The 19,838-nt window shown below is 46.8% G+C and overlaps 2 protein-coding genes across 2 annotated transcripts in view; one reads left to right on the forward strand and one right to left on the reverse strand.

The window, feature by feature from the left end:
• bmp1a (bone morphogenetic protein 1a) overlaps positions 1-9,951 on the forward strand; it is a gene marked incomplete at its 5' end in the record, with an annotated part of 53,215 nt that extends 43,264 nt beyond the window's left edge. The window contains 5 exons of the mRNA XM_084323094.1: positions 976-1,101; positions 1,876-2,003; positions 5,187-5,400; positions 5,740-5,990; positions 8,616-9,951. Coding sequence (XP_084179220.1) covers positions 976-1,101; positions 1,876-2,003; positions 5,187-5,400; positions 5,740-5,990; positions 8,616-8,750 — 854 coding nt within the window. The 3' untranslated portion in view covers positions 8,751-9,951. The remainder of the gene's footprint in view (positions 1-975; positions 1,102-1,875; positions 2,004-5,186; positions 5,401-5,739; positions 5,991-8,615) is intronic.
• A 2,989-nt stretch (positions 9,952-12,940) lies between these two features.
• disp3 (dispatched RND transporter family member 3) overlaps positions 12,941-19,838 on the reverse strand; it is a gene marked incomplete at both ends in the record, with an annotated part of 44,307 nt that continues 37,409 nt past the window's right edge. Inside the window, 5 exons of the mRNA XM_084323095.1 lie at positions 12,941-13,300; positions 13,568-13,740; positions 13,885-13,998; positions 14,090-14,249; positions 14,368-14,513. Coding sequence (XP_084179221.1) covers positions 12,941-13,300; positions 13,568-13,740; positions 13,885-13,998; positions 14,090-14,249; positions 14,368-14,513 — 953 coding nt within the window. The remainder of the gene's footprint in view (positions 13,301-13,567; positions 13,741-13,884; positions 13,999-14,089; positions 14,250-14,367; positions 14,514-19,838) is intronic.

The following is a 19,838-nucleotide window of genomic DNA, read 5'->3' on the forward strand; positions in this document are numbered from 1 at the left end:
TTACATATTTAATAGTCACATTAAATTCAAAGTGTGCCCAGATTAGCGATGCCTTGCCACGAGATCCATGTTGCTCAACGGAGCTAGATTGCAATTCTAACATGGGAACAAAGGGAGAAGATCATCGATAATCTTCAAAGGATTTGTGCACAAACTGAAAGACCTCATCTAACATCCCTGTGACCTCCCCTCCACAGAGATTTAGGTTATTTAACACCAGATTAATCGGGATCTAAGCAATGGCCTAGGATCTAAAACAGTGATCACGGTTATACAAAATACATTAGGCATCCTTTTCCCAAGATGGATATTATGTCATGGTACCTGTTCACATGAAATCACTTCATGCTCTCGGATCTAATTTTGTATGAAACTTTAGTTAATACATGCTAGTTATCATAAGTATAGACCATGATATTATAATGTCTAATGCTTAGCATGCAGAAATATGCATTTTAAGTCGATACATTTTAGGTCTCAAGATCAAGGGAAATATAATCTTATTACTTCAAACATTCACCTTAACATTCACTTTAGACACTTTAAACACTTTTTAACACTGCACAAGATTTAATCTATTCATTACAAAAAATATTTGCACTACATCTCTACCTCATTTCTGCAATGTTGCATTGTTTGCGTTTTGTATATTTTGTATATTGTTTGGTCTTTTGTACTGTATGAAGCACAATCTCAGGAGGCTCATACAGAACCAAGCATTTCACTGTAATGTACATGTACCTTATGACAAATAAAACAAAACTTGAACGTTTGCCTCGACCTCCAGTGCTCTGAACCCCTAATACAACAGACAAAAAGATCTCTGCGTGACGGGGGATAAATACAGCAGAACCTTTTATGCAACGTAAAAACGCCAATCCTGGCGTAAGTTCCCCTCCTTTTTTTTTTTAATTGTCCATGTGTGAGGAACAGTCACTCACGGGCTGCGTGTGTCTCCACGTCTCTTGTTTCCAGACAAAGACGAGTGCTCCAAGGAGAACGGAGGCTGCCAACACGAGTGCGTCAACACCTTCGGAAGCTACAGCTGCCAGTGCCGGAGCGGCTTCGTGCTGCACGAGAACAAGCACGACTGCAAAGAAGGTATCTTTATCCATCATCTCCCTACTCTCTCCGCCACTCGGAACGCTTGAAACCAAGGGGGGGGGGGGGGCAGGGGGGGCTGCATCGATCGCAGCCGTCCAGCTCCTCTCTCGGTAGGCTATTTTTAGGGCACGTCGTTCTATCGCGGGCGAGTGAGCGGGTTCGCGGTCCGCCTATTGCTTATTGCCAGCGGAGCAGTGCTGCCGTTGCTTCCGCGTTTTCCCTGATTGGCTGCGACACGCCCCGCGGCAGGCGCGGCAACCGCAGAGCGGAGCGGCAGAGCTTGCGGCATTATGTAGCCGCCCTAATCCGCCATGATTTTCATTCGAAGCTCAGCTCACCTGGCAGCGCAGCGGTCCTGCGGTCCGTTGTTGACAAGTTCGAATCCCATCAATTTTTTTTTTTTTAACATGTATTCTTTCGCCGGTTAAGGTTAGGCATGGTTAAGGTTAAGGTTAGGCATTGTTTCGGAGTTGGTTAAGGTTAGAAGGGTTAAGTTTAGGCGCTGTTAAGGAGCTGGTTAAGGTTAGCGTTTGTCTTAGAGAATGGCAATAGACAGCCTATTTCCGCGCTGCCGCGGTCACATGGTCACATTGTCACATTCTTGCACTGCTCCGCTGTTAGAAAGCAACACGCTCGCGGTCCGACGTGCCGAGAACCACACAGCAGCAGCAGAGCCCCTCCCTGTGAGCGTGTTGTGATGACCCCTCCCCTGATGACCCCGCCCTCTGATGACCCCGCCCCCTCTGATGACTCTGTCGTGTGTTTTTGCAGCCGGTTGTGATCACACGGTCAACAGCGTGACCGGCACCATCACCAGCCCCAACTGGCCCGATAAATACCCCAGCAAGAAGGCGTGCACCTGGGCGCTCTCCACCACGCCGGGCCACCGCATCAGAATTGTACGTGTCCCCTCCGACTGCTCACTCTCTGTGAGGTGTTAGATCTGTCTTTGTGTGTCTTTTGTGTGAACCCACCCCACCCCCCCGTCGAGGACCTTGTGCCGCTCCGAGCACCGGTGACGCCAGGCCGGTTTCAGGCGGGTCGACTCGAGTGGCCTATCGCACCGGTCTGCATGTGTCAGCCAGCCTATCTGCATGCGTCAGCCAGCCTATCTGCATGCGTCAGCCAGCCTATCTGCATGCGTCAGCCAGCCTATCTGCATGTGTCAGCCAGCCTATCTGCATGCGTCAGCCAGCCTATCTGCATGCGTCAGCCAGCCTATCTGCATGCGTCAGCCAGCCTATCTGCATGCGTCAGCCAGCCTATCTCCATGTGTCAGCCAGCCTATCTGCATGCGTCAGCCAGCCTATCTGCATGTGTCAGCCAGCCTATCTCCATGTGTCAGCTAGCCTATCGCACCGGTCTGCATGCGTCAGCCAGCCTATCTGCATGTGTCAGCCAGCCTATCTGCATGTGTCAGCCAGCCTATCTGCATGCGTCAGCCAGCCTATCTGCATGCGTCAGCCAGCCTATCTGCATGCGTCAGCCAGCCTATCTGCATGCGTCAGCCAGCCTATCTGCATGCGTCAGCCAGCCTATCTCCATGTGTCAGCCAGCCTATCTGCATGCGTCAGCCAGCCTATCTCCATGTGTCAGCCAGCCTATCTGCATGTGTCAGCTAGCCTATCGCACCAGTCTGCATGTGTCAGCCAGCCTATCTCCATGTGTCAGCTAGCCTATCGCACCAGTCTGCATGTGTCAGCCAGCCTATCGCACCAGTCTGCATGTGTCAGCCAGCCTATCTCCATGTGTCAGCCAGCCTATCTCCATGTGTCAGCCAGCCTATCGCACCAGCCTGCAGTGCACACACTACGTCATTTACTAGGCGGGTCTTATTTAAACCGCAAGCTGCATGTCTCTTTCTCTGTTGCCCGCCCCTCTGTTGCCTGCCCCTCTGCTTCATGCTGCTGCCCGCCCCTCTGTTGCCTGCCCCTCTGCTTCATGCTGCTGCCCGCCCCTCTGTTGCCTGCCCCTCTGCTTCATGCTGCTGCCCGCCCCTCTGTTGCCTGCCCCTCTGCTTCATGCTGCTGCCCGCCCCTCTGTTGCCTGCCCCTCTGTTGCCTGCCCCTCTGCTTCATGCTGCTGCCTGCCCCTCTGCTTCATGCTGCTGCCTGCCCCTCTGTTGCCTGCCCCTCTGCTTCATGCTGCTGCCTGCCCCTCTGCTTCATGCTGCTGCCTGCCCCTCTGCTTCATGCTGCTGCCCCTCTGCTTCATGCTGCTGCCTGCCCCTCTGCTGCCCGCCCCTCTGCTTCATGCTGCTGCCTGCCCCTCTGCTTCATGCTGTTGCCTGCCCCTCTGCTTCATGCTGTTGCCTGCCCCTCTGCTTCATGCTGCTGCCTGCCCCTCTGCTTCATGCTGCTGCCTGCCCCTCTGCTTCATGCTGCTGCCTGCCCCTCTGTTGCCTGCCCCTCTGCTTCATGCTGCTGCCTGCCCCTCTGTTGCCTGCCCCTCTGCTTCATGCTGTTGCCTGCCCCTCTGCTTCATGCTGCTGCCTGCCCCTCTGTTGCCTGCCCCTCTGCTTCATGCTGCTGCCTGCCCCTCTGTTGCCTGCCCCTCTGCTTCATGCTGCTGCCTGCCCCTCTGTTGCCTGCCCCTCTGCTTCATGCTGCTGCCTGCCCCTCTGTTGCCTGCCCCTCTGCTTCATGCTGCTGCCTGCCCCTCTGTTGCCTGCCCCTCTGCTTCATGCTGCTGCCTGCCCCTCTGTTGCCTGCCCCTCTGCTTCATGCTGCTGCCTGCCCCTCTGTTGCCTGCCCCTCTGCTTCATGCTGCTGCCTGCCCCTCTGCTTCATGCTGCTGCCTGCCCCTCTGTTGCCTGCCCCTCTGCTTCATGCTGCTGCCTGCCCCTCTGTTGCCTGCCCCTCTGCTTCATGCTGCTGCCTGCCCCTCTGTTGCCTGCCCCTCTGCTTCATGCTGCTGCCTGCCCCTCTGTTGCCTGCCCCTCTGCTTCATGCTGCTGCTACTCGCTCATGCTTTCTTCTGCTCCCAGCCTCCACCTGTGGGCTCCGTCTCCCTGTGGTCCAAGAAGGCCTGGCTTTATGTGGTTTCCCCCCAGGGGGAGGTTGAAATTATTCTCTCCCTGCTCTTGCGTTATTATGGCTGGCTTTAAATCAGGCGCCAAAATAAAATCTGTTTATATTCATGCTCAATCAAATTCTTATTTCAATATTGAGAGTTGCCTGACTGAGCCACTTTATGTTGACAGTGTTCGGATGTTGGGAATCGATGCACGATTCCAGATAAAGACACAAAAACTCCTGTGTATCTAGTGTTTATCACTGGCAGCCAGGCATACAGAATCTATCTAATCAAATGTTCTTTTAATCGTTAAGTTAAGAATCAGTGGCTGAGTCATCTTTCCATTTCATTTAATTCATTAGGATCCCCATTAAGCTCCAGCTAAAGCAGCAGCTGTTATTCCTGGGGTCCACACGAAACACTTTATAAACAACATGACATTACAACGTAATTAGTTGCCACTTTTTACACGTTAATCCGGTAATCCTCCCGACTCTGCTCATCATCTCGTTTTAATGGCCTGAACTGGAGTAGCTCTTTTCCCCCTTTTTTAGATTGTGTTGTTGTTCTAAACAGTGATGCCAGTAACTAGTTACTCTAATCTGATTACTTTTTAAAGTAAATAGTCATCTAACTTGTTACTTTTTACAAGCCAGTAATCTGATTAGTTACTTTTCCAAGTGGCTGTGCGTTACTATTTAGTTACTATCTCATAATGCTGATTATAAGAGAGCCAGGGGTACAGTCAGCTAGACCGGAGATGGGACGTGCTCGCGCACGCACGCACACAGCCACACACACAGCCAATGAGCAGCAAATCATGATTTATGACATTATGTACTTTCAATAAAGCATTATTAAAAAAATTTAATATTTTTTTGTCATTCTTATGTTGTGGCAGCAGCAGGGGGGACGACGACGACTTTGTAACCTAGTTACTTTGATAATCAAGTAATCAGTAAAGTAACTAGATTACTTTTTAAAGGAGTAATCAGTAATCAGATTATTTTGACAAGTAATCTGTGGCATCACTGGTTCTAAAATAGGTTTTCCTCTTCCGGTCCCAGGCCTTCAACGAGCTCGACATGGAGGCTCACCTGGAGTGCGCCTACGACCACATGGAGATCTACGATGGGCGGGACGGCAAGTCCCCGAGCCTGGGGCGCTTCTGCGGCACCAAGAAGCCGCCGCCCATCATGTCCACCGCCAACAAGATGTTCATCCGCTTCTTCTCGGATAACTCCGTGCAGAAGAAGGGCTTCGAGGCCTCCCACACCGCAGGTCTGTTGGCACACATTGACAGTGTAGTGTAGTCAAGAAGGCACGGCAGCGCCTCTACTACCTCCTTAGGTGCCTCAGGAAGTTCAAAGTGAGTCAGAAGATCCTTATGAACTTCTACTCATGCCGCAATAGAGAGCATCCTGACTGGTAACATCACCTCCTGGTTTGGGAATATTTATTGTGACGACTAATAAAACAAACTGGAAAACTTCTGACGCTGCCGCGACGACACTTTGAGCCTCTGCCTCACTTTGATACAGGAACACTTAAGGTAGCGAGCGGCTAACGGGAGATCTGTGTTAAATCAATTAACCGCTTTCTCTCCTCTCTGTGTTTTAGAGTGCGGAGGTCGCCTGAAGGCCGAGGTGAAAACCAAGGACCTGTTCTCCCACGCCCAGTTCGGCGACAACAACTACCCCGGAGCCTCCGACTGCCAGTGGGTCATCTCGGCTGAGAAAGGCTACGGCGTGGAGCTCATCTTCCAGACCTTCGAGATCGAGGAGGAGGCAGACTGCGGCTACGACTACATGGAGCTCTTCGACGGGGGCGACACCAAGTCTCCGCGCCTGGGACGCTACTGCGGCTCCGGGGTAAACACTTTTTTTTTTATATATATATCTTTCCTCCCATCCCCCATTTAGTTGTTATGCCAATTCCCTTCCTGGTCATTGTGTGCATTGCCCTACTGTCGGTTTGGGGAGTGTGTAGACTATTGCACGCCTCCTCCGATACATAAAAGTCACCAGCCGCTTCTTTTCACCTGACGGCGAGGAGTGTTTCACTGGGAGAACGTAACGCGTGCGGAGGTTCACGCTATTTCCCCTCAGATCCCCTCCTTGCTGAACAGGCGCCCCGACCGACCAGTAGGAGTCGCTGTTTGCAACGACCAAAACTCATACCCCCACCGGCTTCCAACCCGCTAAAACTGCCGATAGTGTTCATAGGGACGACTGACTCAGCTGACAGCTGGATTCGAACCCAGAGTCTCTGCTGTGCTTAGTGCTTAGACCTCAGCCGCACCAGGGGGGCGGGTAAACACTCTTATCCACTGCTCTTTTCCTGACAAACACCACCGGCTTATCAGGGCTGTTCTCAGCCCTCCCATGTGTGTTTTATTTAACCCCAGTGGCAGCGTTTAAAAAAAGAAAAAGAAAAAAGAAAAGAAAGCTAAAACAAAAAAGAAAACGCTTGTAGAAGTAGCGCTGCTGTTGAATAACCTCTCACAGTGGTTTATAATGGACCGACTGTGTGAGAGAGAAGGGCCCCGTGGCTCTAATTTCCACTCCACTCTCCACTGGCTTTAATCACTTCGTTCAAGTCGACGTGTTCCTCCGGACTACCGCTCCAGTAGCAGTAGGGGCTCGATAAAAGTGGGCCCTCTCCGGCTGCTGATAGGCTATCAGGGTCTCCGGCATTGGGCTGTAACTGAGAATTAATCTACCGGTCCTGAAGGCAGCAGCCGGGGCCTGCAAAAAAACTGAAAACGAGGAGGAGGGTGGATGGGGTTGAGACGTTAGTTTCCCCGGGTCAGAGAACAGCTTGATTTCATTTACAAACTTCAATTAGGAAGTTCTGCTTTTCTCTCTTCCGATGTCTGTTGGAATAGGTAGCTGCAGGTGCTGCAGGGCGACGTGGAACTCGATAGCACAGGACTCCTCCATATAGTTCCTTCTTAAATAGCTTGGTCTAAATGGACAGAAACTTGGCCTCCGCTGGGTGGAAAACCTGTTAGAGAGGAGAGGGATGGGCACTAAACCAAGGCTGCTCGCTTGTCGTTCTGAAGGGAACTCAATTGTTGGCTACTCAAACTCAATTATGCCTGTCACAGAATGCGTCTGGAGAACAATTGCCCACACCGGCACTGTGCAAGAAGGGTTTCCATTTTAAACACTTAACTGAAAACAGATTGCCCCTGAATGAATGAATCATTTAGTCACAGTCTATATTATTTAGCATTTTGATGCATATTATTTCAGCGTCCTTGGGGGAAAAAAACAGATGACAACGCGTCGCTGGGTACTATTTTCTCCTCTAATGGTGCATTTTAGTCCAATCCCTTTCATTGCAAATCAATGACACTGAATATTATTTGGTCAAATTTGAAGTCTGACACAATTTCAGTTGCTTTGATGTGATTGTGTTCTGAAAAATTAGCGCTTTTCAACTGGCATAGCTGACGTCTTGTATATCATCATCAACAGCCAATCTCCCATGCCAGTCGAGCTCTAGACCGTATTGGAGACATATCTAAGAGCACTGCTCCTGGCCCAGGGCCCACACTCTGCCCCTGGCTGTTAGTTTTAGTCCTGCAGTCCCAAGGACCCATCCATCCTCTCTCAGCCTAGTTGCAGTTTAATGTGAAATAGTTAGGAGTCATTAGTTTTAATCAAATGTGCAATCAGTGTATCAGGAACAGGGTTGCGTTGGCGATTTCAAAGCTGGTTGCACGGTGTTTTAATGACGCCACGTGCACGCGCGCTCCCGCGTATGTGCGTGCGCATGCTTCTGCTCACAGAGCAGGCGTGCAACCCCATCCCATGAGCAACACACCCCTGATCAGGAAGTGTCAGACACAAGCTTTAATGTGTGTCTTTGGTCTCTTCTCTACAGCCTCCACAGGAGATCTACTCAGCTTTAATGTGTGTCTTTGGTCTCTTCTCTACAGCCTCCAGAGGAGATCTACTCAGCTTTAATGTGTGTCTTTGGTCTCTTCTCTACAGCCTCCACAGGAGATCTACTCAGCTTTAATGTGTGTTTTTGGTCTCTTCTCTACAGCCTCCAGAGGAGATCTACTCAGCTTTAATGTGTGTCTTTGGTCTCTTCTCTACAGCCTCCAGAGGAGATCTACTCAGCTTTAATGTGTGTCTTTGGTCTCTTCTCTACAGCCTCCAGAGGAGAGCTACTCAGCTTTAATGTGTGTTTTTGGTCTCTTCTCTACAGCCTCCAGAGGAGAGCTACTCAGCTTTAATGTGTGTTTTTGGTCTCTTCTCTACAGCCTCCAGAGGAGATCTACTCAGCTTTAATGTGTGTCTTTGGTCTCTTCTCTACAGCCTCCAGAGGAGAGCTACTCAGCTTTAATGTGTGTTTTTGGTCTCTTCTCTACAGCCTCCAGAGGAGAGCTACTCAGCTTTAATGTGTGTTTTTGGTCTCTTCTCTACAGCCTCCAGAGGAGATCTACTCAGCTTTAATGTGTGTCTTTGGTCTCTTCTCTACAGCCTCCAGAGGAGATCTACTCTGCCGGAGATTCCATCGTTATCAAGTTCCGCTCTGACGACACGATCAACAAGAAGGGCTTCCACGTCCGCTACACTAGCACCAAGTTCCAGGACACACTGCACTCGCGCAAGTGACCAGCGGGGGCCGGAAAGGGTCGCACGGGGCAGAGGGGCAAACGGAGGGGGGCCCCCCCACAGGGGAGGCGCCAGCCCAACGCCCGGAGACCTCCGGCCACCAAAACGAACCAGACACGACAGAACAGCCGCAGGACCACCAGCCGCACCTCAGCTCCCAGGGGCTCCAGCGCCCCCCGCAGACTGTGAGGAGTAAAAGCCATTCTGCAGTACACCCTGTTTTTACCTTTTTTATGGTTAGGATCGGGGTGGGAGGGTGGATATCCGGTTTAGGCGGATTCTGGGGGGGGAGAATTTATTGACGACCCCCACCCCCCCACCCCTCAGATTTTTTTTGTGTTTTCTTCCTTTAAAAAAAAAACAACAACAAACAAACAACAAATGTCCTCCCAATGAGAGGCACAATGAAAAGACAGTGGATTCTCAGGACCTTTTAGGAAGGCAGGCATCAGCTGGACAGATCCCTGCTTTTGTCGGGCCAGCCCACCACATCCAGGGGGGGGGGGGAGGAAGAGGAGGTGGAGGAGTGTCTTGCGCGCTCCTCTGGAATTGCCCTCCTCTCCTCACACCTCTCACCCTTTAATTCAAGGATTCCTGTCCATAAGAGGATTAGCAGGATCCCCTTGACTTGAGATTTTACGATACTGTATGTCAAGTGAATTGCATGTAATTGCAACCTGTGCGGTGGTGGCAACACCGGCATCTGTAATTGGCGTTGTCCTGGCAACCAGTGGCAAGATTCTCGTTATGACCATTAATAACAAGGAAATTAAGGAAGCAGTTATCATATTAAAGGACTAATAAAGGAAATGGTGGTCCACGTCTTCTGGTTGGTAATTTGCTTGCGAGATGACTGGCTAATTACTGTACCTCCATGTGTAAGGTAATGTGTGTGCGTGTGTGTGCGTGTGTGTGTGTGTGTGTGTGTGTGTGTGTGTGTGCGCGTGTGTGATCTTTTAAAGGGAACGTGTGCTTTTCTCTGAGCTCGAACCAGTTAGCACTTTATAGTGAATTGTTCCAAAATCATGAGCTTATGAATCTTTGTGAAATGCAAGACATGCCAGTTCACTTATTTTTTTAAATGCATTTTAACTCTTTTTATTCCCTTTTTATTTGTATTTCTTTTGCTCCATTTAGTCTCTCAGGCATACTTGAACATTGTGTGTGCCCTGTAACCTGGGGTAATAAAGATATGACTTTATGTTTCAGTGTTTGACAGATTTGATGTAAAATATTTCTTCTCCCCCTCCCCCAGAGAAAAAGCCTTTTCATGGTACAATGAAGTATTTCTCATGAACCAAATGAGCGTGGGTATTTATTGTCATAGAAACATTGTGCATAATGTGAAGACGGAAGGGCATTGTCGAAATTAGCTCTATAATTGCCTTTTATTGTATAGCTATTGGCTGTGTTGAATATAATATGTTGCTCAATCATTCTTTCCCTCTATTTATTTGGCGTTCATGCTGTTATATGATTCTAACCTGCAATTATCATTTTGTTGACTTTTTGTTTGTGGAATTGTCAAAGGTAATAGTTCCTATTTATGGGTGTTTATGCAATAAGCATAATTCATATAGATATGTCAGCCATGCGCAGTAGGGTGCTGCATAGCCGCTGTATGTGATGGTGGTTGGTGCTGGAATTGTTATCGGAGTAGTTATATTCCACCAGACTGATTACTGCTCAATAACTTTAGGCACATTGGTCTTGAGACTTCACTTTCTCAGAAAAACTCAATCACACACACACAAGCCCCATGGAATGCTAATGAAAAATATCCCATCACGTTTGAATGTCACCGATTAAAGTTAGAGCTTTGTCATTTCAGGATAGTGGAGGTGGGACATATGAATCTACCAACCTGCGTCCTCTCTCTCTATAGCTCACAACGAGACTGTTCATTTGCTAGTTCATGAAGCATAAATGATAAACGGTGTGATAAAACTTTTATTGAGCAAAAACTGCTCAGGTTGAACTGAGCACCAGTTCTGCTCTGCTACAACACGAGAATGCAAAATATATCATCCTGCCTCATGTTTCATTACACTTTCACAAATGAGCACCATGAATTACAGCTTCATTATATATTAATGTCATTTTTTTTATATGACTCGATTACATAGTGGGTTTTCACATTACATAGTTCTTGATCCATACATTATAATTAGCTATTATTTTGATGAGTCGGGTGTAACAAGTTTTGGGAGTATGCATATTAAACATTGTGTCATAGAGTTCACATCATAAGCCAAAATCAATCGTTTTAAGAAACCCTGCTTTACATTGAATCTGTAGACTGTAACTGGTGGGACATAATTGACACTTCCGACTTTTATTCATTCGTTCATCATCATACAATGTCACGTTGGTAAATGAGCAGTCAGACCAGCGCCTAACAGAACATTACCTGCTCTTATTTATTATGCATTTCATATGAATCAATGCTTATGACCGATTATGAATGATTAAGGTGTGTCATTAACTATAGTTCTCCCCGTTAATAACGACACTGTAAGGAAATTGTGGCAGGTCCTGTATCACGGCTGCAATTGTGCCACAAAGCAGAAGATGGTAGGAGTGAGGGTTCACTAGCATGCATTTGCATTATGAGATCGGCCCAAGGCCCTGTGCACCGCTTTCCCTTGACATCCATAAGTAATACACACAACAACCGCTCCCCGAGAGAAACCCGATTAAACTCTCTTGTCTCAAACTGTCCTTGGGCGATACGGTTTGACAAACGACCTTTACCTGGTTCGCGGGGCAGGTTGGAGAGTGTGTGAATAGGGCGCGTAGAGAACCTTGTCTCCATATGTCTGAGCAGGGAGTGTGTCACGCAAGTTAAGCGACAATGAGTGCCGTTGAGGGCAATGTAGTATGGGGGGTGATCCGTACCAAATGTAGTGGCCTCACCTGAGAAGCTGGGAAGTGGTCTTATACAGTTCAATTGGCTCTGCTTCTATTAAGAACGGAGTTGTTTCAGCAGTTTGGAGAGGGGTGGGGCGCCGGGGGGGGGGGGGTCTTAATTAATTCTACATAAAAATGCACACACAAGAAGGGAGACCTTCAATACTACTGTAAAAGAGACTGTGTGCGTTGGCAGCATATAATAGTAGATACACTTCCAAATGTGTAAGAGCAGCATAAAGACATTTACATCACACACTACGGTACATATAAATGTACATGGTATAAAATATCTCTTTACCGAGTACAAGATGAATAGCAACACGCAGCACCACATGCTTCCTCTCTTCTGTGGTGCAGGCAATCATTCCCCCCGAAAATCCAAGGGAAAAGACAACTCCCTGCAGTGCACACACAATGTGACCTCTGAGGTTGATTTATTAAAGTGATGTCAACGTTTTGGTTGCAAGGACCTTTCTCGTGGCGTCTGGTGTCTTGTGAAAGGTCCTTGTGACCGAAACGTCGATTTCACTTGAATAAATCAACGCAAAGGCGATACTGTGTGTCTGTGTACATTCCCCCCGGAGTTGACTTTTTCCTTTGAATAAAATATGCTTTAAACATCTTTTTGTAACCACCTTGTTTATACGCTATTTCAACCCCATACAGATATTGTTTAATTCCGAAGATTCATAAACAATGTACAACGAGGACACACAAAAAAGTAGGCCATGTGAAGTGTGTCATATGATTATTTTGGCTATTTGTCCGCTGTGATTCAGGAACACTTGCCTTTATGTAAAGTCCGAAAGCAGTTTTCCGCCAAACGTTGGGACAGAGTTGATAACAGCGGGTCACGGAACAGTCAGTTACTCTTGTTAAAAACCCAATAACTTTGTGACTCATCCATCCTCTCCCAATAAGCACTCTGTCCGTGCGTCATCTCTGGTTTGCTGGCTCTATCTGACAGAAAGAAATGTTTTCAACAGATCCTCTAATAAAAGGCATTCAGCTTCGTAGCCCCCACTTTTGGAGGACGTAGAGTACAGAGACTGTCCTTAATACCTGGCATTGGGACTCCATTGACACTGCGCGATGGTTTGTTACAGCGTAAGAACTGCATGTAATTATAAAGTAAATGCATTAAGACATATCTGTCCTGTAAAGTACACAATCATTATAGTGATCTGACGATCCACCTGAACGCGGCCCAGGGCAGGCAGCGTATTGAGAGCTTTGGCCTCTTGGCCTTGACATCAGTGGTTGAGTGACTGCTGTGTTTACATGGTGGTGATCGTGTGCCAGGCTAGAGGCCTCAGCTGTCCCCCTGCCCAGCAAAGAGCGGCTCCCACGGCGGCTGTCACGGTGACGGCCAGGCTGGCCTTCAGCACCGCCCTGGGGGGCCTGGTGAAGCAGGCGGGGCCCACGCTGGCCAACATGGCCACGGTCACGGTCAAGGTGAACAAGATGGAGACAGCGGTGTTAATGGCCACTATCTGGCCAAACTTGGCAAAAGGCACAATGACACAGAAGAAGAGGGGGACTGTGGAGATCACCGTGGTGACGGCGCTGGACACTATGGCAACGCCCACATGGTTCACTGCCTCCAGGGTCCGCCTCTGTCTCTTGGCTGCAAGCCCCTGGAAACAAAACAGATTAATGAAACGAGCCTCTCGTTATTCATTGCCCTTGGCAGAATTCCCCTCCCGTTGCATCCTGAAAATTAGTCATTGGCAGGTTGCAACACAGGATTATGTAAACAGAAAATACTCTGAGGAAATGTTTTCAAATTATTTGTTACATAACAGTTGTAAAACACATTAGCATCGCACAACTACAACTGTGACCAAAACAACATTTTGGCCAGTGCACTAGTATCTACAGCCACATAAAGCATGGATCCGTACCAAACTCTGTTCAGACATGGAGGATAAGGTCTCTCCCGCCAGCAGATATCCCTCTACCAGGTGTAGGCAGTAGTCCACTGAGGACCCAACCAGAATAGACAGAGAGATGGCCTCCACTGCTCCCATCTCCCAGCCCAGCCAGTACATGACCGCCACGACCAGACAGATCACACCTGCAAAACATCCAGGAGCTCACAGTGACTTTCTCACCATCCCAGACAAAATACAGAGAAAGGTTGTCCTCAGTGCAATTTGATCAGCTACAATAGACTTTTGTCTCCCTCCCTGAACACAGAGTTTAACCAGTGGTCTCTTACCCAAGATGGTTAGGAGTACAGGCAGCAGCAGGAGCGGATGGGCAGTAAACACAGACACAGCTGCCACACAGATGGCCAGAGACAGCAGCAGACTCCAGAGGGCGCTCTCCACACCTACATGAAAGGGAGGAATATTCTCAAAACCCTCAGAAATAATGCATAATATATGATGTTGTTTTGACACACCTTGTCACTCTTGACTTGCCTATAATCTCCATGAAGATCTGCTTCCAGTGCTCACAGGTCTGGAAGCCCCGCTGCAGGGCGGAGGATGCTGGGAGGGCAGCGAGTTGCTCCTGGACGAAGGTCTCCCACTGAAGGAAATCTGAGTGTGTCTGGAAGGAGGATTTCCCCTTGTACGTGGTCTTGGAAACGGAGAGAGAGAGACGGAACAGCACACTTACTCTTGACTCTGTATAAATCTGTGATGTGCCGTGCCGGTGCATGGTGATTATGTATCGATTGGACAGCAGAGATACTCACAGACTCGAAGGCCATAGACAGCCAGCGAACCCTGCCTCCATGCATCCCCACCACACCATGAGACAGCTGGCCTGGCAGGAGGTTGGGCTCCGGGAGAGAATGGCACTCAGGGTGAAGCAGAGGCACAATAGAGGACAATTTGTTGCCTGAGAAGAGTAGAGGTAGACATAGCTTAGAGACGTCTTCAGAGAGAGTAGAGTTAGACAAGCTTAGAGATGTCTTCAGAGAGTAGAGTTAGACAAGCTTAGAGATGTGTTCAGAGAGAGTAGAGTTAGACCTAGCTTAGAGATGTGTTCAGAGAGTAGAGTTAGACCTAGCTTAGAGATGTGTTCAGAGAGAGTAGAGTTAGACCTAGCTTAGAGATGTGTTCAGAGAGAGTAGAGTTAGACCTAGCTTAGAGATGTGTTCAGAGATAGTAGAGTTAGACCTAGCTTAGAGACGTGTTCAGAGAGAGTAGAGTTAGACCTAGCTTAGAGATGTGTTCAGAGAGTAGAGTTAGACCTAGCTTAGAGATGTGTTCAGAGAGTAGAGTTAGACCTAGCTTAGAGATGTGTTCAGAGAGAGTAGAGTTAGACCTAGCTTAGAGATGTGTTCAGAGAGAGTAGAGTTAGACCTAGCTTAGAGATGTGTTCAGAGATAGTAGAGTTAGACCTAGCTTAGAGACGTGTTCAGAGAGAGTAGAGTTAGACCTAGCTTAGAGATGTGTTCAGAGAGTAGAGTTAGACCTAGCTTAGAGATGTGTTCAGAGAGTAGAGTTAGACCTAGCTTAGATACGTGTTCAGAGAGAGTAGAGTTAGACCTAGCTTAGAGATGTGTTCAGAGAGAGTAGAGTTAGACCTAGCTTAGAGATGTGTTCAGAGAGAGTAGAGTTAGACCTAGCTTAGAGATGTGTTCAGAGAGTAGAGTTAGACCTAGCTTAGAGATGTGTTCAGAGAGAGTAGAGTTAGACCTAGCTTAGAGATGTGTTCAGAGAGAGTAGAGTTAGACCTAGCTTAGAGATGTGTTCAGAGAGAGTAGAGTTAGACCTAGCTTAGAGATGTGTTCAGAGATAGTAGAGTTAGACCTAGCTTAGAGACGTGTTCAGAGAGAGTAGAGTTAGACATAGCTTAGAGATGTGTTCAGAGAGTAGAGTTAGACCTAGCTTAGAGATGTGTTCAGAGAGAGTAGAGTTAGACCTAGCTTAGAGATGTGTTCAGAGAGAGTAGAGTTAGACCTAGCTTAGAGAAGTGTTCAGAGAGAGTAGAGTTAGACCTAGCTTAGAGATGTGTTCAGAGAGTAGAGTTAGACCTAGCTTAGAGATGTGTTCAGAGAGAGTAGAGTTAGACCTAGCTTCGAGATGTGTTCAGAGTTAGTAGAGTTAGACCTAGCTTAGAGATGTGTTCAGAGAGAGTAGAGTTAGACCTAGCTTAGAGATGTGTTCAGAGAGTAGAGTTAGACCTAGCTTAGAGATGTGTTCAGAGAGAGTAGAGTTAGACCTAGCTTAGAGATGTGTTCAGAGAGTAGAGTTAGACCTAGCTTAGAGATGTGTTCAGAGAGAGTAGAGTTAGACCTAGCTTAGAGATGTGTTCAGAGAGTAGAGTTAGACCTAGCTTAGATATGTGTTCAGAGAGTAGAGTTAGACCTAGCTTAGAGATGTGTTCAGAGAGAGTAGAGTTAGACCTAGCTTAGAGATGTGTTCAGAGAGTAGAGTTAGACCTAGCTTAGAGATGTGTTCAGAGAGAGTAGAGTTAGACCTAGCTTAGAGATGTGTTCAGAGATAGTAGAGTTAGACCTAGCTTAGAGACGTGTTCAAAGAGAGTAGAGTTAGACCTAGCTTAGAGATGTGTTCAGAGAGTAGAGTTAGACCTAGCTTAGAGATGTGTTCAGAGAGTAGAGTTAGACCTAGCTTAGATACGTGTTCAGAGAGAGTAGAGTTAGACCTAGCTTAGAGATGTGTTCAGAGAGAGTAGAGTTAGACCTAGCTTAGAGATGTGTTCAGAGAGAGTAGAGTTAGACCTAGCTTAGAGATGTGTTCAGAGAGAGTAGAGTTAGACCTAGCTTAGAGATGTGTTCAGAGAGAGTAGAGTTAGACCTAGCTTAGAGATGTGTTCAGAGAGAGTAGAGTTAGACCTAGCTTAGAGATGTGTTCAGAGATAGTAGAGTTAGACCTAGCTTAGAGACGTGTTCAGAGAGAGTAGAGTTAGACATAGCTTAGAGATGTGTTCAGAGAGTAGAGTTAGACCTAGCTTAGAGATGTGTTCAGAGAGAGTAGAGTTAGACCTAGCTTAGAGATGTGTTCAGAGAGAGTAGAGTTAGACCTAGCTTAGAGAAGTGTTCAGAGAGAGTAGAGTTAGACCTAGCTTAGAGATGTGTTCAGAGAGTAGAGTTAGACCTAGCTTAGAGATGTGTTCAGAGAGAGTAGAGTTAGACCTAGCTTAGAGATGTGTTAAGAGTTAGTAGAGTTAGACCTAGCTTAGAGATGTGTTCAGAGAGAGTAGAGTTAGACCTAGCTTAGAGATGTGTTCAGAGAGTAGAGTTAGACCTAGCTTAGAGATGTGTTCAGAGAGAGTAGAGTTAGACCTAGCTTAGAGATGTGTTCAGAGAGTAGAGTTAGACCTAGCTTAGAGATGTGTTCAGAGAGAGTAGAGTTAGACCTAGCTTAGAGATGTGTTCAGAGAGTAGAGTTAGACCTAGCTTAGATATGTGTTCAGAGAGTAGAGTTAGACCTAGCTTAGAGATGTGTTCAGAGAGAGTAGAGTTAGACCTAGCTTAGAGATGTGTTCAGAGAGTAGAGTTAGACCTATCTTAGAGACTTATTCAGAGAGAGTAGAGTTAGACCTAGCTTAGAGATGTGTTCAGAGAGAGTAGAGTTAGACCTAGCTTAGAGATGTGTTCAGAGAGAGTAGAGTTAGACCTAGCTTAGAGACTTATTCAGAGAGAGTAGAGTTAGACCTAGCTTAGAGATGTGTTCAGAGAGTAGAGTTAGACCTAGCTTAGAGATGTGTTCAGAGAGTAGAGTTAGACCTAGCTTAGAGATGTGTTCAGAGAGTAGAGTTAGACCTAGCTTAGAGATGTGTTCAGAGAGAGTAGAGTTAGACCTAGCTTAGAGATGTGTTCAGAGAGTAGAGTTAGACCTAGCTTAGAGAGGTGTTCAGAGAGAGTAGAGTTAGACCTAGCTTAGAGATGTGTTCAGAGAGAGTAGAGTTAGACCTAGCTTAGAGATGTGTTCAGAGATAGTAGAGTTAGACCTAGCTTAGAGATGTGTTCAGAGAGAGTAGAGTTAGACCTAGCTTAGAGATGTGTTCAGAGAGAGTAGAGTTAGACCTAGCTTAGAGATGTGTTCAGAGAGTAGAGTTAGACCTAGCTTAGAGACGTCTTCAGAGAGAGTAGAGTTAGACCTAGCTTAGAGATGTGTTCAGAGAGAGTAGAGTTAGACCTAGCTTAGAGATGTGTTCAGAGAGTAGAGTTAGACCTAGCTTAGAGATGTGTTCAGAGAGAGTAGTTAGACCTAGCTTAGAGATGTGTTCAGAGAGAGTAGAGTTAGACCTAGCTTAGAGATGTGTTCAGAGAGAGTAGAGTTAGACCTAGCTTAGAGATGTGTTCAGAGAGTAGAGTTAGACCTAGCTTAGATATGTGTTCAGAGAGTAGAGTTAGACCTAGGTTAGAGATGTGTTCAGAGAGAGTAGAGTTAGACCTAGCTTAGAGATGTGTTCAGAGAGAGTAGAGTTAGACCTAGCTTAGAGATGTGTTCAGAGAGAGTAGAGTTAGACCTAGCTTAGAGACGTCTTCAGAGAGAGTTAGACCTAGCTTAGAGATGTGTTCAGAGAGTAGAGTTAGACCTAGCTTAGAGACGTCTTCAGAGAGAGTAGAGTTAGACCTAGCTTAGAGATGTGTTCAGAGAGAGTAGAGTTAGACCTAGCTTAGAGACTTATTCAGAGAGAGTAGAGTTAGACCTAGCTTAGAGATGTGTTCAGAGAGAGTAGAGTTAGACCTAGCTTAGAGATGTGTTCAGAGAGTAGTTAGACCTAGCTTAGAGATGTGTTCAGAGAGTAGAGTTAGACCTAGCTTAGAGATGTGTTCAGAGAGAGTAGAGTTAGACCTAGCTTAGAGATGTGTTCAGAGAGAGTAGAGTTAGACCTAGCTTAGAGATGTGTTCAGAGAGAGTAGAGTTAGACCTAGCTTAGAGATGTGTTCAGAGAGAGTAGAGTTAGACCTAGCTTAGAGATGTGTTCAGAGAGTAGAGTTAGACCTAGCTTAGAGATGTGTTCAGAGAGAGTAGAGTTAGACCTAGCTTAGAGACTTATTCAGAGAGAGTAGAGTTAGACCTAGCTTAGAGATGTGTTCAGAGAGTAGAGTTAGACCTAGCTTAGATATGTGTTCAGAGAGTAGAGTTAGACCTAGCTTAGAGATGTGTTCAGAGAGAGTAGAGTTAGACCTAGCTTAGAGATGTGTTCAGAGAGAGTAGAGTTAGACCTAGCTTAGAGATGTGATCAGAGAGAGTAGAGTTAGACCTAGCTTAGAGATGTGTTCAGAGAGAGTCGAGTTAGACCTAGCTTAGAGATGTGTTCAGAGAGAGTAGAGTTAGACCTAGCTTAGAGACGTCTTCAGAGAGAGTAGAGTTAGACCTAGCTTAGAGATGTGTTCAGATAGTAGAGTTAGACCTAGCTTAGAGATGTGTTCAGAGAGTAGAGTTAGACCTAGCTTAGAGATGTGTTCAGAGAGTAGAGTTAGACCTAGCTTAGAGATGTGTTCAGAGAGAGTAGAGTTAGACCTAGCTTAGAGATGTGTTCAGAGAGTAGAGTTAGACCTAGCTTAGAGATGTGTTCAGAGAGAGTAGAGTTAGACCTAGCTTAGAGATGTGTTCAGAGAGAGTAGTTAGACCTAGCTTAGAGATGTGTTCAGAGATAGTAGAGTTAGACCTAGCTTAGAGATGTGTTCAGAGAGAGTAGAGTTAGACCTAGCTTAGAGATGTGTTCAGAGAGAGTAGAGTTAGACCTAGCTTAGAGATGTGTTCAGAGAGTAGAGTTAGACCTAGCTTAGAGACGTCTTCAGAGAGAGTAGAGTTAGACCTAGCTTAGAGATGTGTTCAGAGAGAGTAGAGTTAGACCTAGCTTAGAGATGTGTTCAGAGAGTAGAGTTAGACCTAGCTTAGAGATGTGTTCAGAGAGAGTAGTTAGACCTAGCTTAGAGATGTGTTCAGAGAGAGTAGAGTTAGACCTAGCTTAGAGATGTGTTCAGAGAGAGTAGAGTTAGACCTAGCTTAGAGATGTGTTCAGAGAGTAGAGTTAGACCTAGCTTAGATATGTGTTCAGAGAGTAGAGTTAGACCTAGCTTAGAGATGTGTTCAGAGATAGTAGAGTTAGACCTAGCTTAGAGATGTGTTCAGAGAGAGTAGAGTTAGACCTAGCTTAGAGATGTGTTCAGAGAGAGTAGAGTTAGACCTAGCTTAGAGATGTGTTCAGAGAGTAGAGTTAGACCTAGCTTAGAGACGT

The sequence above is a fragment of the Notolepis coatsorum genome (genome assembly GCF_963971535.1).
Source record: "Notolepis coatsorum genome assembly, chromosome: 10".
NCBI lineage: Eukaryota > Metazoa > Chordata > Actinopteri > Aulopiformes > Paralepididae > Notolepis > Notolepis coatsorum.